Raw genomic sequence first — 17,500 nt, forward strand, 5'->3', positions numbered from 1 at the left:
CAAACCGGAAGTCCAAGACTGAAGTTTTGTCAGATTTTTTTTTTTTTTTTACATGGAGGTCACCACTTATCAAGTCCCGAGGGCCACTCAGGGATAAGGGTTATTGCGTGTACAGTAATCAATGAGATAGTATTGTAGTAATCATTAGCATTGGGGGTTTTGATAGAGTGCCTTACTTAAGGGGGCGGTTTGTCAGGAGTTTGTTTATGTTAGACTTGAAGATGTCCAAGTTGTAGTCAGGTGGGAAACAGGCAAGCGGCAGAGAGTTCCACTGGCGTGCAGTTCTAAGAAAGAAGCTTTGCTCATGGAATCTACGTTTGGAGATTATATATATATATATATATATATATATATATATATATATATATATATATATTTGACCTTTACTCCTGATCTGAAATGGAACACGTACATAAAGTCTGTTGCCAAGGTCGCTGGAAAAATGGTGGGATCCTTCTACCACTCCAGAAGATATCTCACTACTGATGCAATTCTCTATCTATATAAAAGCCAAGTACGTCCAAGGATGGAATACTGCTGCCACATCTGGGCAGGAGCTGCTAAAAACAACCTATCCTGCCTTGACAGAGTACAAAATAAACTTCGTGGTTTAGTGGGGGATTCCCTTTTCTCTTCCCTGCAACCTCTCTCCCACAGAAGAGACATTGCGAGCCTATCTTTGTTTTATTCTTATTTCCATGGTAGGTGCTCGTCTGAGCTCAAATCTCTGGTCCTCCCCTCGCCAATTTTTCACGATAAACACCTGTCTAGCTGAAATCACTGTCAAAAATTTTCCCCACTCTTTATCTGTGCCTAAATCAAAATATAGATTCCATGAACAAAGCTTCTTTCTTAGAACTGCACGCCTGTGGAACTCTTTACCGCTTGCCTGTTTCCCTCCTGACTTCAACATGGATGTCTTCAAGTCCAACATAAACAAATTCCTGATGAATCGCCCCCTTAAGTAATGGCACTTTATCAAATCTCCAATACTAACGAATACTGCAATACTCTCCCATTGATTACTGTACACAAAATAACCCTTATCCCCGAGTGGCTTCTGGGCCTTCATAATGTGTGACCTCCATGTAAAAAAAAAAAAAAAAATGAAAAAAAAAAAATGACAACCTATATTCCAAAATTCATGATGTTAACCATCTTATAATTTATTCCTTTAATTTAGTTTACATTTACAATTCTTGACAGTATCTGTTTCGTAGCACAACATCAATCAATTATTATATCAATTAGTGACACTGATTGATATAAGAATTAAGTAATTGATTTTGCGCTACGAAACAGATACTGTCAAGAATTGTAAATGTCAACTGAATTAAAGGAATAAATTATAAGATGGTCAACATCATGAATTTTGGAATATAGTATTTTGTCATTTATTCACTATATTGCTCTGTAATTACATTGAGCTTCTTAAATAAGGACTGGTATATATTATAAGAAAATATATTTCTACAATTATATATACATATATATATATATATATATATATATATATATATGTGTGTGGGGGGGGTATAATCAAGTTGTTACATTGGTTCTTGTTAGATCACGGAGTTAAGCAAAAATGAGCTTGGCCAGTACCAAATGGGTGACCACTTGTGAATACTACGCACTGTACCTATTGTGCCAAGACTTAGAAATTTCCAGGTTGGTATCTGGGGGCGCATTTAATCCACTTAGAGAGATGCACCCTCAGTTTTTCTTAAGACCCACATCTAGGAGAAGAGAAATTCTGATGTAAAACCTGAGATTTAAGGTTTATTCTGTCTTGTGCCAGCCATTGCACCGACTGAGATAAGCAGTTGTACCAAAAAAAATGTGGTTGGTTCTGCACAAAGCCTTCCCCACTATAAACAAATCATCTGTGCAGATTTCAAACAATTTAGTTGCCTGAACCTCATACGTTAGCATTTGATGGGAGATTTCATTTTTTTTTTTTTTGATATGAATAACATTGAGGTGAAGTTTATTTGATAACTAGTAGGGGGCGCCCGGTTTTGCCAAGCTGCAAAATACGATTAAATATGATATTTTAATAGAATCAAAAAAAAAAAAAGGGACTTGGATGCCATCTTATTGTGTTATTAAAAGAAAAAAAAAATGCCGCATGCTAGTCACGAACTTACAAAAGTTAAGTTTGTAAACGAATACTCTATCGATTGGGCCAAGACGACACACATGTTATCACGTTGCAACTTTAGCTACTTAAATGAAAAACAACGAGTCAACCGTTCGCGCATGCGTAATTAACAAACAGCGTCAGAACCAAGATTTTTACCCCCCCCCAACAAAACGCGGTATCTACATGCAATAATTGATGATTTTCCTAATTTTAGGATATTATGTGGCTCTTTCTAACGATACCGAGTTCATGCCTGCTCGATGCGGATGACAAAATGTTTTTGCGGGCATACAAACACACGAACTCACAGACGACTGAGGTTTATATAAAAGAGGATAATAATTAAAACTAGCGTGACCTGTGGAAATTCCACAGAATGATAAATATATTTTGATACAGCTGATATTTTTCTGGATGCTACAAGAAATAGTTTTTTGGACAGAAAAACTAATTTTTCGGTGTGTCTATGTGTGTGTCTGATTCTGTGTGTGTGTGTGTCTGACTGTGTGTGTGTGTGTGTCTGATTCTGTGTGTGTGTGTCTGATTCTGTGTGTGTGTGCCTGTGTGAGTGTGTGTGTCTGACCGTGTGTGTGTCTGACTGTGTGTGTGTGTCCGATTCTGTGTGTGTGTGTCTGATTCTGTGTGTGTGTGTGTGTGTGTCTGATTCTGTGTGTGTGTGTCTGTGTGAGTGTGTGTGTCTGACCGTGTGTGTGTGTGTGTCTGACTGTGTGTGTGTGTCTGACTGTGTGCGTGTGTCTGACTGTGTGTGTGTGTGTCTGATTCTGTGTGTGTGTGTGTGTCTGACTGTGTATGTCCCTGACTCTGTGTATGTCTCTGACTGTGTGTGTGTGTGTGTGTGTATCTAACTCTGTGTGTGTGTCTGATTCTGTATGTGTGTGTCTAACTCTGTATGTGTGTCTAACTGTGTGCGTGTGTGTGTGTCTGACTGCGTGTTTGTCTGACTGTGTATGTGTCTCTGACTCTGTGCGTGTGCGTGTGTTCATCCTTTGCTCCAACAAGCTGATAAAGAAATGAAAAAAAAAAAAAATGCATGCGCACGTGAGGGTGAACCTGTGCCTGCATGAAACGCATGCACCTAGCATTTTATTTTAATTTTCTTTTACTTTTGTTTTCCACGAGGATGAGGCATCCTACTGGATGCCAGACATTCACCCCACAATTTCAGTCATTCAAACCGCGAGATCTTTTTTCATGCACGTGTATGTGTGTGGGTATGTTTGTGGCATGTGTGTGTTTGCTTGTGAATATGTGTGCATCTATGTGTGTGTGAGTGTGTAAGTGTGTGCCTGTGTGTATATGTGTGCGTGTGTATGTATGTGTGTACATCTACGTGTACGTATATGTGTGAGCGAGTGTGTGTACGTATGTGTATGTGCGCATGTATATATACGTATGGGTATGTGCGTGCGCATATATGTGTGCGTATGTGTGTATGTATGTGTGCATGCCCCCCCTCTCTCTCTCTCTCTCTCTCTCTCTCTCTCTCTCTCTCTGTATGCATGTATGCTTGAGTGTGCGTGTGTGTGTGAAAACGAACGAACACAAAGGACTCACCGGCGATACTCTGAATAAGTCCGGAGAGCGTGAAAATACTTTTCCCGCACAACGAGCGCATACACATGCTGATCACAGACGTGACCGTCGTGAAGATCATCGCGAGGACGCCAAAGATGTAAAAAATGAGGGCCGCTTTCCACGTGTTGGGGAAGAGACTGTCGGGCAGGTCGAACCGGGTCACGTAAGTGTCGCAACTGTCCCTATGGAGAATATTCTGGTACTTGTGCAAACGATAGCACCTGTTGAAGATCCCAACAGTTGGTCGAAACGTGTCCTGGTTCTGCAGACTTGTGTTGTTTAGCGTCGCCAGTCCCGTCGCGCGGACATGTCCAATCATCCAGTTAGGAGAGCAGACGGAGACGACCAGGAACAGGGTGGAAATGATGGTCATCAGCGTCCATAGTAAGGAACGGCACGTTACTATGACGTAGCACATCTTGAAATTGTTTTTCGTTAATCAGGAATGTAGAAGATTATTGAAGATTGATTCAGCGTCGAGTCTCCGTGAAGAAACTGGAAATTCGGGTCGGCCTTCACTAGGCTTTCGTCTTTGTTTTAATAAATAAGTTTTTTTTTAAAAAAAGTCGGTTACTATTTAGAAACAAGTTATTCCAGTCAGCGTTCGCAAAATCTGCAAAAGACAAAACGAAAACAAATTAGCTTTTTTTTTTTTTTTTTTACAAAGGAGTCACTACTGATCAAGGCCCGGAGGCCACGCGAGGATAAGGGTTAATGAGTGTACAGTATAGTCAATGGGACAATAGACAATATCGTAGTAATCGTTAGCAGTGGAAATTTGGTAAATTTGATTACTTAAGGGGAACGGCTTATCAAGAACTTGTTTACATTAGACTTGACAGTAGTCAATGGAAAAATGTAGTAATCATTAGTAGTAGACATTTGGTAAATTGGCTCATCAAGAATTTGTTAAATTTAGTTAATTTGATTTGAAAACCGATTAGAAAATTGATTTCACATTTTAAGAATTTATTACCGAGATCGAACGAATTTTGAAAAAAAAAAAATATTAAAAAAAAAAAAAGCAAATTTTAATCATGACAAAAAAACCTTCATTTTTATAAATTATTTATGGTCAGAATGGAAATATTCTAATAAAAAAAAAACTTAAAAAAAAAAAGAAATTGAAAATTAGAAGGATCTTCAGGTAAGGTATTCGTTTTAATGAGGTACGATTAAAAAAAAAAAATTTTTTTTACAAGGGAGTCACCACTTATCAAGACCCGAAGGCCACTCGAGGATAAGGGTTAATGAGTGTACAGTAGTCAATAGGAAAATGTAGTAATCGTTAGTAGTGGAAATTTGGTAAATTTGTTAACTTAAGTTGAACGGCTCATCAAGAATTTGTTTACATTGGAATTGAAGATGACCATATTGTAGTCAGTTGGAAAGCAGGAAAACGGAACAGAGTTCCACGGACGTGTAGTTCTAAGAAAGAAGCTTTGTTCATTGTATCTTCGTTTAGGTTTAGGCGCAAATAAAGAACGGGAGAAATTAGATAGTGGTTTCAGCTAGACGAGTGACTTTCGTGAAATCCAGGCTGGAGAGGGGGGACGACCATAGATTGGAGCTCAGACGAACACTTGCCATGAAAATAACGATAAAGCAGAGAGAGGCTCACAGCGTCTCTTCTGTGGGAAAGAGGTTGCAGGGAAAAGAAAAGGGCTTTCTCCACTAAGCTACAAAGTCTATTTTTAACTCTTATTTGAATACTGTTGCCACATCTGGGCAGGAGCTGCTAGAAAGGACTTGTCCTGCCTTGATAGAGTTCAAAATAGACTTCGTAGCCTCGTAGGAGATGTCCTTTTCTCTTCCTTGCAACCTCTATCTCACAGAAGAGATGTTGCGAGTTTGTCTCTTATGTATCGTTATTTTCATGGAAAGTGTTCAACTGAGCTTCAATCTATGGTCCCCCCTCGCCAAACTTTCACAAGAAACACTCGTCTAGCTGTAAACACTATCAATAATTCCCCCCACTCTTTATCTGTGCCTAAACCTAAACGTAGATTCCATGAACAAAGCTTTTTTATTAGAACTGCACGCCTGTGGAATTGTCTTCCGTTTTTCTGCTTTCCGGCTGACTACAATATGGTTGTGTTCAAGTCTAACGTAAATAAGTTCTTGATGAGCCGTTCCATATAAGTTATCAAATTTACCGAATTTTCATTACTAATGATTACTATATTGTCCAATTTCTACTGTACACTCTTTAACCCTTATCCTTGAGTGGCCTCTTGGCCTTGATTATGTGGTGATGCCTATGTAAAAAAAAACCCCCAAAAAACTCTTATTTTTAATTAAAAAAATATCATGTTTTAGAAACAGAATATTAAAATTTAGCGTAGACAGTTACATGCAAATATCGAGCTGTGAGCGTAATGACGCCACAGTAAGGAGGACTATAAAAGGGAGCGAGTATGTTTGAGAGGACGATCACGTTAGAGATGTAGATGACGTTCGAGAGGACAGGCATTGGAGAAGACGAGCATGTCCGAAATCACGCTTAATTTGGGAAAGTATCCAGAAATAAATGTCGTTATCACAATACAAAAAAGTGAGTTTATGTTATTCTTTGATTTGCTCTCCTTTTGCGACGTAGACTGCTACAACGTGTTGGGTTCTGTATGTTAATGTGGGTAATGCTACACCGAGAGGCCACTCTAGAATAAGTGTAAACGAGTGTCAGGTAGATGATGAGATAACACCATGATGATCAGTTATGGTGGAAATTGGGTAGGGTTTAATTATTTAAAAAGACGGCTCAACAAGAACTTGTTTACATTAGACTTGAAAACGACCATGCAATAGTCAGCTGAGGAGCAGCCTCGTAGTATTGTGTTCCACAGATGGACAATTCTGGGAAAGAAACTCTGCTCATGGCATTTTCGTTTAGTTTTAGGCACTGATAGAGAGTGAGAGAACTTGTTGGCAGTTGTTGTAGCCAGACGAGTATTTGTTGAGAATGTTTTACAGAGGGAGGGGGGATACATTAGATTGAAGCTCAGTCGAGCACCGGCAATGAAAATAACGATAGAGGAAAGATAGACTCGCACAAACCAAGAAAAGAAATTAGCTCATTTTCACTTAAAAATTGTTTTAGTACCAAAAAAAAAAAAAAATTAATTCAATTTGGATTCTTCAGACTACTGTTCTCATCTTGAGTGTTATTTTCATAAACGTAAAAAAAAAACAAAAAAAAAAAAAAAAAACAAGCAAACAAGCAAACAAAAAAACCCACCACCACCACCACCACCACCATCATCAACAGTGAAATTCAAAATTTCTGATATTGAATTTCAAGAGAAACCAATGGTGTCTATCTAATAGTCATGTAATTAATATATATCCAAAATACGGCATAATCATGTTGACACACCGGTTCCCATTGGATCACCAAAGTTAAGCAACGTTGAACCTGATCAGTACTAAATGGGTGACCACCTAGGACTTCCAGGTGCTGTATGTGCTCTCCGCTTATATCGGCATTGTTTCCTGGATTTCTCCTGGCTACTGGACTCAAACAGTGCCGATCCAGGAGAGGTGTGGTTGGGATTGCGCAACCCTTGCCTCACAATTATATGCGCAGCTGCCCCTACAAGGGGTATCTCCTTTGTCTTTCGAGACTGAACGGAGGCATTGAACATATCCAAAAATTACGAAAAACGATGAGGTAGAAAATAGTTTTTTACGAAAATTAGCGAAAATAAAATTTTTGCCTAAAAAAACAAAAAAAAACAAAACCCGAAGAGTTCCAAGTTTACGAAAATTAGCGAAAATAACATTGTTGCCTAAAAAAACCCCAAAAAAACGGAGAGTTCCAAGTTTACGAAAATTAGCGAAAATAAAATGTTTGGCTAAAAAAAAAACAAAAAACAAAAAAACGGAGAGTTCCAAGGAAGGATAAATAGCGTGTAACTATTACTAATTTAAAAAAAATAAATTGTGCGTTAACAATCATAAATATGAGTTAATTTACCTTGTTTTTAGCATAACTGAGTTACTTCCCTTGTTATCATGTTACGCGCTTCCAAAGAAATATGGCGGTTTTTTACAATAAAGATTAAAAACTCTTTTTTTTTTTTTTTTTTTAAATAATGCAGTAATATTTAAGTACTTCCGACATGCTAATTAAGTAGATATCATTGCTTTGAGCATTGTTGCTGTTTTATTTTAAATCGATTTTCCCGTTTTCCAAACTTCACTATTGTATTGTAGTTGTACAAAAAAAAAAAAAAAAAAAAATTAAATAAATAAAATAAAAAAACTTATCCAGGTAGATAGAAAAGTAACTTATCTTGCTTTTGGTAATATTTATTTGTTGTGGATTTATTTTTCAACCCCAATTTTATTTTATTTAATTTTTTTTTTTTAATTAAAAAAAAAAATTATTTTTGGGTTATTCTTGAAAAATCACCGTGATTCTATACTTATTTCTCTTTGTCACTTTCTCAAAAGTTGGCAAGGTGAATTTTTGAACGCACACCTGTTGTATCAAAGAACTAAATATTTTATATATATATATATATATATATATATATATATATATATATATATATATATATTTTGGTCAAGATCAAGGTGTGGTATCTGTTCTTCAGATGCTGCACTTCCATTTCTTGTTCTCTTTCGGTGAAGGAGCAGTCCTTCACGACTGAGACAATTTTTTTTATTTTTGTACCTTTTCTCCACGTTAAAAAACGACCCTGGTGTCTAACTCTGTCCCCGTGGGGAGGCATTGTAAATAGGTACTATTAATACATTGACCGAAAAAACTAAAAAAAAAAAAAATTGCGTTTGAGAAATAAATGACACCACGGCTGTATCTCGGAGGCTGATATTACGCCCACACTTTTGTACAAGAATTAGCAAAACCTGTTTTCAAACCAACAAGAATGAGTTTTATTTGGATTCTTGTTTTTGAGTGTTATTTTCACAGTTGTCCAAATAATATATTCGGCATAATCACGTTGACACACCGGTTCCCGTCAGATCACCGACGTTAAGCAACGTTGAGCCTGGTCAATACTAAAATGGGTGACCATTTGAAAATTCCAAGTGGTGTATGTGCTCTCCGCTTACCTCGGCATTGTTTTCAGTCAGTCTTGGGAGTTTCCTTGCCACTGGACGCTAGCAGTGAGCATTCAGGAGCGGTATAGTTGGAGATTGCGCAATCCTTGCTTCAAAAATACATGTACAGCTACTCTTACAGGGTTGTCCATTGTCTCTTGAGACTGAACAGAGGCATTGCATAGTAAGAATAATCGAAATTATACATATTACGAGGTGCCTTCAATAATTGTCCAGACTTTTTTTTGTACGTGCATTTAAAATTATCTTAGACTCTTAAAAATTCAGTATGTTATTGCTATACATCTTATGAGATGACTAACCAATTCGGGTTCAAATGAACAGCTACAGCAGGAATTGGAATACACACTACTAAAGTCTGATTGTCAGAACTGGTGAATTTAAAAATGCAATCTGGACGTGAGGGCACTTTAGAAGAATGATACGCAATAAAACTCTAAACTTGAAAAAAAAAAAAAAATGCCACAGAAACGTATGGAATGCTTCAGACTGCTTTTGGACCATCTTGCATGAATCGAGTACCAGTTTTTGAGTGGCATAAGAGATTCAAGAAAAGCAGGGAGTCTGTGAAGGATGGTGAGAGATGTAAGAGGAGTTGATTGGCCAAATAAAGAATTTCAAGGATAAGGACTGTCATGTGTCAGTAGGGGCAATAAGTGCACAGTTTGATGTCAGTGTGGGAACTGTGAACACAATTATTCGTGAGTATCTGAAGATGCGGAAGATTTACACGAATGCCCCAGTCCACAACTCCATCCTTGTTACAAGCTATTTGACCAAGATGAGTATAAAGACAGTTCCTCATCTTTCCTATAGTCCAGACGTTGTTCCCTGTGACTTTGAGGCTGTCGTTATAAGACATTTGAGATGAAAGAGGCTGTGACGAGAGTCTTTGACATGCTCAGACAAGAGGACTTCCATAGGGCCTTCCAAAAGTTGTTGGAACGGTACAAGAAGTGCATTGCAGCCGGAGGAGATTACTTTAAATAAAAGATGGGCAATAAAAGTTATGTCTTTATTATATCATCAGAACAATAAGGTAAAAAATAATTAAGAAATATTAAAAGTAAGTACAATATATGAGAGTAAATCGAAAGGTTAGTATATATTAGTGTTGGGACGATTCCAATATTTTTCCTGATTCCGATACAATTACCGATTCCGTACGAAATTCCAGATTCCGATACAATTCTTTATAAATCTCTAAATATTTTACTATAAAATTGTTATTTTGTCCCAATTACTGTAAAAACACATCTTATATATGCATATATTTTCTCAAACGTAAAACTGCCCTTGTGAGGGAATGATCTAGAGATTTTAGTCGCACTGGAATTTCAAATCAATAAATATTTATTATTTTATTATTACTACAAGCAATGGAACATGTATCATAAGAAAAACAAAATAAAATAAATAATTAAATGAATCGATTTTGGCGTCGGAAAATAGGCTAAAAGTTTTCTGATTCCGATACTCCAAAAAGCTCTGATTTTTCCGATTCCCGACTGATTCCGATTAATCGTCTCAACACAAGTATATATGTAGGTAACAGTAAAAAGAAAAAAAAATATTGGTCCCTATAAAATAATAGGGATCATTAAAGAAGAAGATCCAAGATCGATGTTTTTGAAATGTCACACAGATGTACTTTATGCATCTGGGCGTGTTCTTAGATAAGTTTTGTTTCGGAAGGCCTTCAATAAGTATCGAAAATTGATAATCGAAAAAATCCGATTAAAGAAGGAACATCCGATTTTGTACCAAAGTAAACACTCTTATACAGCCTAACACCACAATGCAGCTGAGAAGTTTTCTCACTGCACAAGCAGAAGGGCTAAGCATATAAAATCAACAGCAGGTTCTTCGATAAAACGGAGGCGCATTTGAAATGAATGTTTCAGTTTAGAGCACAATTGAACCATGGTATTTGATTTTTGCATTTTAAACTAATTCAAGCAATTATATAAAAATAGTTTGTTTTTTTTAATCAATCTTCACCCCAAACAAAGCACAGGGCCACTTTGAAGTAGGGGGCTACTATCGGGGACATAATTTGGGGGTGCATTATGAAGGGAGATGAGTAGAAAGATGTTTGTTCACATTACACTTGAATTTCTGCATATCAGTACAGTTGGGAAAGAAGAATCCCGGAAGGGAATTCCAAAGACTTGCAGTTCTGGGGAAGAAACTATTGGAGTAAAAGGCTTTCTTACATCCAGGGATCTCTACCGTAAAGGGGTGAGGCTTAGTTGCTTGTCGGGTTAGTCGGGGGGTAGTCACGTAGAGGAGGTACAAGTGCTTGCAGTTCGTCAGAGCATTCACCGTTAAAGTATTTGTAGAACAGGCAGAGGGATGCGACAGTTCAGGATCTATTAGGTTGCCGACTCTCTTTTGAACCCTGTCCAACAGTAGGTTCTCTACAGTGCAATGTAGACTACAATGTATTGTGGAGTAAGTCACTGCAAGAGGCAAGTGAAGCTTTCTTCTGGTGCACTGTGGTGGGTCCCTGATTAGAGCAGGCAATTAATCGATTTGATTAGAAAAATGAGTGATTTTACCGATTTCGATGACAATAAAAGTATTGGAAGTGTGGAATATTTGTTGATCATCGTTCGATCCCTGGCAACGTCGGGTTTCCCTGCTAGTATGTACATATAACCATTTGTTGCAGATTATTAATGCCCCCTTTATATTTTTTGCCGCAATATTCTTAACCACGTTGACCCCAAACAACCTTCTTTAGTCAACAGAAAGGAAGTTATCTTCCATCATGATAATGCTTATTCTCACACAACGCCAAGCAAAGATCTATGAGAATTTAGTGACAACTAGACTACCTGTGACCCGTTGGGTCAGTATGTTATATTAGCTATGGAATTAATGTATGGGCGTGACACTTGTGACGTAAAGAAAATAGTTTTTTGTGACATAACAGAAATATTTCTATGAAAGTATATTAAAATGAAAAAAAAAAGAATATAGATAGATTTCTATGAGTCATTCTGTTTATAATTGTTTATTTTTGAAAAAAAAAAAAAAAAAAAAAAACTTACAGCCATTGAATTATAAGTTGCGTTAAAATAACTTAAACATAATACGGAAATGAACGATGTAAAATAATGCAAAAAGTATTAGCAATTGTTTATTTGGATAATTTAAAACGCAAAAAAAAAAAAAAAAAAAAAAATTAGGCCGCTGAAAACGTACACAGTAAAAAAAAAATACGTTGTCAACAGATCAAAGTTGATTCATTTGTGAGAAAAATGTCACAGTATAGTTGTAATATAGAATAGTTGCAAAACATCCCCTAAGGGGTCAGTATGTTATATTAGCTATGGAATTAATGTATGAGCGTGACACTTGTGACGTAAAGAAAATAGTTTTTTTGGGACATAACAGAAACATTTCTATGAAAGTATATTAAAATGAAAAAGAAATATATAGATAGATTTCTATGAGTCATTCTGTTTAGAGTAGTAGTAGTAGTAGTAGTAGTAGTAGTAGGGAAAATACTTGTCAACCAGTAGTAGTAATAGTAGGATAAGGAAGAAGAGTAGTAGTAGTAGTAGTAGTAAGAGGAGGAAGAGGAGGCGTAGTAGTAGTTGTAAAGAGGAGAAGTAATGGTAGTAGCAAGAAGAGGAGGCAGAGTAGTAGTAGTAGTAGTAGTAGTAAGAGGAGGAAGTGGAGGCGTAGTAGTAGTTGTAAAGAGGAGAAGTAATAGTAGTAGCAAGAAGAGGAGGCAGAGTAGTAGTAGTAGGATATTGCGCAAGCAAACAAGCAAACAACCAAGAACGACAGAGTTTTAGTATTATATATATAGATGGCAATAGATAAAAATCCTAATATTAAACCCCTCACAAATCACAAATATTTCCCCAAAAACCTCTGGCCTTGATGGAGGGGAGATTAAAACTTGCTGCCATGATTTCAAATAATCTGAAATAACAGCAAGGGGAGACTTGATTCCAAATATTTCTCATATGTTGTATATCCCCTCTTTTGGTTTTCATACATGAAGTAAATTTTACAGTGTATAAGGATTATTTGATACTGAAGATATTCATAATCGTTCCCTATTTCCAAAAGAGGGGAGATATAACATATGAGAAATATTTGGAATCAAGTCTCCCCTTGCTGTTATTTCAAATCATTTGAAACCTTAGCAACAAGTTTTCGTCTTCTCTCCATCAATGCTAGACGTTTTGGGGATATATATATATATATATATATATATATATATATATATATATATATATATATATATATATATATACACTCATAGCCAAATTGAATATTGAAATGTTCATATCTATGGTTCTTTGGAACGAAACTACATAAAATTTTGCAGAGCTTTTGAAGATTATAATACTATTCTATGGTGAAAATTTTATGACAATTGGTTAAGAATTACCTATATTTTCAAATCAACAAAATATGCCTAAATTTGCCTACATTTGTATATATAGTGTCCTGGCAAGTCAGCTTTAGTTTTGCTGCTTTGAGATGAATTTTGCTTAGAGCCTTATTTTTGTTTTGCTTGGTTGGTTGTCTCCTCTATCACCTTGCCAGACCACTTATATATATATATATATATATATATATATATATATATATATCTTCTATACTCCTATAAATTCGTTTTTCTTTTGTTTGTATTGATATTCATATTAAAACCCTCTTTTCTTTGTGGGATTGCATTCACTAACAAAAGATCTAGCTAATTTGCATATTCTTTTATTTGATTCCCTATTAGTTTTTTTTTGTTTTCTTATAGGATGATCATCTTTAGTTAACTATTACGTGTAATTATATTCATGCAGATATTCTATATGATTTATACTTGCATAATATTTGCGTAAAAAGTTTATATTTATGTATACGTATATATTTTTGTTTATCTATCTATATATCTATAAAAGTGAACGTGTGTGTGTGTGTGTGTGTGTGTGTGTCTGTGTACATTTCCCTACGCAATAACTTTGTCAATTTTCAGTCTACAGACTCGAAATTTGATATATAGGTTACTGAGATTTGGGAAAATCTATGTAATTCGCTATTAAGGGGTCAAAGTTCAACGATTTGACCTTTGAGAACTCTACCAAACTCCTTCGACAATTTTGAGTCTAAACACTTGAAATTTTAGATATAGGTTCCTTGGACATGGATCTAACTTAATAACTTGATTTGAGCCCCAAACAATAAATGTTAAGGGGTTATAATAGGGGTCAAAGTTAAAAAGAAATTTGACCTCTGCGGTTTCTACCAAATTACTCAGACACTTTCTGGTCTAAACATTTGAAATTTTACATAAAGGGTATTTTAGAGATAGGGCAAGCTTTTTCATCGGTTTGGATCAACAATTTTTAGTTACCAATATATAAATGTATGTATGTTTGCATGTGTGCCTAAAACTTTCGACAGAGGCGACATATTTTTACAAGATCAGTATCGCTTTGAAGTTCGACCTTTCAGAAGACAAATATCGAAAAATTGGCTAAAAACATTAATATCTTCACCTTCAACTGGGCACTTTTCTACAGGGGGGGGGTCGCTTTTTTCGCCGATATTTTTTAAAGTCATCCTCTCCTTTCTATTGTCTAGCCTTAATTAAAAACCTACGTCACCTCCGGTTCGGCGGTGGTCGTAACGACAAAGACGTCAGGTTTTTTCCCCCCTGTTCTTTTCGTCCTTTGCGATATGGGTTCGAGCCTGCCTTCCTACTACCACTTTTTTTTTTTTTTTTTTTGCTCAACACACACATCCAAACACCTGGGCAACGCCGGGCTGAAATGCTAGTATATATATATATTAATTATAAATTATTTTTACATATCCACAGACACCAGTGTTTTATACTTACGCATTTATCAATGCAGGAGATGATGATCAACGCTAGTCGAAGGATTTGAACTCTCTCCCCCTCCGCAATGAAGCCATTTTTGGCTCCATGAAAACTTTTTCTTTTGGATTATTAAAGCATCATTCGGATTTATTTTACTATATATATGTGTGTATATATGTGTATGTATCTTTTCCGGGGTCAATGGCCAACTAGCACCGTGTGTGTTTGTGTGTATGTATGCGTGTGTTGGGGTGGAGAGGGCTCCCGTAAGCCGTGGTGAAGGCAACCTTTCTAGGAGAAGCAAATCTCTGATTTAAAAAACTATAAAACGGGAGACCAGTACCCGCATTAAGCTGGTCTGCAGTTTAATTTGTTGCTGGCTATCTTGCTCTTGCTTGTTGCTGGATCTCAACATTTTGAACAGAGAGAGAGAGAGAGAGAGAGAGAGAGAGAGAGAGAGAGAGAGAGAGAGACTTAGCTGTCGTACAAAGCTAAGACTCTGGAGCATCATCTGTGTATAGATACTTCCTCAGGCATTTGTCTATTAAAATGATCCTGTGGTGATGGAAGTCATTTTTGGGCTCATGGACTTTAAGTGTCTGAGGGAGTGGCACTCGTCTGACAAGAGGTTGCAATCATCATGTATGTATATATATATAGGGTTTGTATTACTGTACACACAGATTCGAAAAAGTTGTCACAAAACAAATATATAACAAATAAATGTTATCAAAGGCAAGATAAGTTACTTTTCTATCTAACTGGATAAGTTTTTAGTGTTTTTATTTAATGTAAAATGTTTAATCAGTTCGAAAAACATGCAGTGTTATCGTTCTGGACTTCTCGTTACCACTGGACTCTAGCAGTGCCGATTCAGGAGAGGTGTGGTTGAGGATTGCACAACTCTTGCCTCACAATTACACGCGCAGCTGTCCCTCCAGGGGGTATCCTTTGTCTTTCGAGACTGAACGGATGCATCGCATCACATCACATTCTTAGCACAGGGAGGGGGATAGCGTTTTGTAACTATTCTGTACTTTCACCTAATAATTTAATAAATAAAAGATACTGTAATAATTGAATTTAACGTGAAAATCCTATCTAAAAATAGCACGGTCCGTATTCTGCATAGGTAATAATTTTTTGTACAATTTTATTTATTTTTTATAAACAGTTTTTTCATATTAGTTTAAAAACGAATGCGTGCCTATTTATTTTAATTAATATATTTCGATAAAAAAAAAAAACGGCCCTTTTTCGTAATAATTATGAAATACGAGTTGAAAAATTGAGTTTTCTTTAAAAAACAATAACTACTTAAAAAATTTTTTTTCTGTTGTTTCACTCCAAACAAAGCACAGGGTCACTTAGTCGCAAGGAGCTACTATTTGGGACTAGATTTGCAGAGATACTATTAAGGGAGTTTGGCAGCGAGATGGTTGTTCACATTACATTTGAATTTCTGCATGTCGGTACAACCAGGAAAGCAGGCGCTCGGGAGGAAATTCCAATGTGCAGCAGTTTGGGGGGAAATAGCTATTCGAGTAGAGGCTTTACGGCATCTAGGGATCTCTACAGTGTAGGGGTGGGATTTTGCTGCTTGTCGGGTTTGTCGAGGGTATTGTTGTTGAGGGGGTACTAGTGCTCAGAGTTCATCAGAGCACTTGCCATTGAAATACTTGTAAAACAGGCACAAAGATGCTAGGTTTCGGTGATGGGACAGAGGTTGGTGTTTAGTTGATAGTTCAGGACTTTTTATGTCAATTTCAACTAAAAAGCAATGTTATCTACTCAATTCTCATGCCACAATTAATTAAATATTACTGGAATATTACATAAAACAAGTATTTCCATGATTCAACGAAAAACCGATTTTGCCATGTTTGTTTGTAAAGTGTGACGTAAACACAAGGGAAATAACTCATTTCTCCCGAATTGGCCAAAGTTTTTGAAAGTTCTCAAAAATTAATTACCTCCCCTGCTCCTATTGCACGCTATTCAGTTTATGGTATTCATTTGCTTCCCCACAAAAGCAAATCAGGCACAAGGCCGTTTTTTTTACGTGTGGGAAAACCAGCTCCCCTAAAAGTAGGGTAAAAAAAGGGCACTCTGGATGTGACCAAAAATAATAATTTTCCCAGTATAGAGGGTTTCCCTCCATTGACTGGTACAAATTATCTTAAGTGCAGCATCTACAGAACAGATACTACACTTTGAGGTATTTATTTGCTCCCCCACCGAGCAAATTAGGCACAAGGGAAATAGGGGAGCTGGATAGTGACAATTGGTATGAAGGGTTGCCCATACATTGACTAAGGTCTGATATGTGGGGTTACCCCCACATATGGTCTTTGCTTGCAGTATCTGCTGGAACAGATGGTATTTATTTGCTCCCCCACCGAGCAAATTAGGCACAAGGCCGATTTTTAATGTGAGGAGTGAAGGGGAAATGGGGACCAGCTCCCCGGGGAGTAGGGGAGCTGGATAGTGACAATTGGTATGAAGGGTTGCCCCTACATTGACCAAGGTCTTATCTGTGAGGTCGCCCCCACATAGGGTCTTTGCTTGCAGTATCTGCCGGAACAGATACTACACTTTGAGATATTAAATCTTTTATTCATGTTAAAAAATACAGTCAAAATCAACGATGAACAAAAAACTTAGGCACATGGCCAACTCAAAAGGGGGGATTTTGGGGGTCGTTGGTCATCCTTGTCACTCCAGAACTAAACAAAGTCAAAAGTTTCTCCCAGCTTCTTTCACCATAATACCGCATTCACCCTTTCATATTGGGGGACGTCCTAGTAACTCCCAATTTTTAAAACATT

General features: G+C 36.8%; 1 protein-coding gene and 1 pseudogene across 1 annotated transcript in view; one reads left to right on the top strand and one right to left on the bottom strand.

The window, feature by feature from the left end:
• Positions 1-17,500, bottom strand: part of LOC145261063 (LHFPL tetraspan subfamily member 2a protein-like) — a 70,863-nt gene that overhangs the window by 16,502 nt on the left and 36,861 nt on the right. Inside the window, exon 2 of the mRNA XM_080119225.1 lies at positions 3,719-4,352. Within this exon, the coding sequence (XP_079975351.1) occupies positions 3,719-4,157 (439 nt within the window). The 5' untranslated portion in view covers positions 4,158-4,352. The remainder of the gene's footprint in view (positions 1-3,718; positions 4,353-17,500) is intronic.
• Positions 7,089-7,205, top strand: LOC145261310 (5S ribosomal RNA; annotated as a pseudogene).

This window comes from Euprymna scolopes, chromosome 37, assembly GCF_053919585.1.
Source record: "Euprymna scolopes isolate OS-2025 chromosome 37, ASM5391958v1, whole genome shotgun sequence".
In the NCBI taxonomy this organism is placed as follows: Eukaryota; Metazoa; Mollusca; class Cephalopoda; order Sepiida; family Sepiolidae; genus Euprymna; species Euprymna scolopes.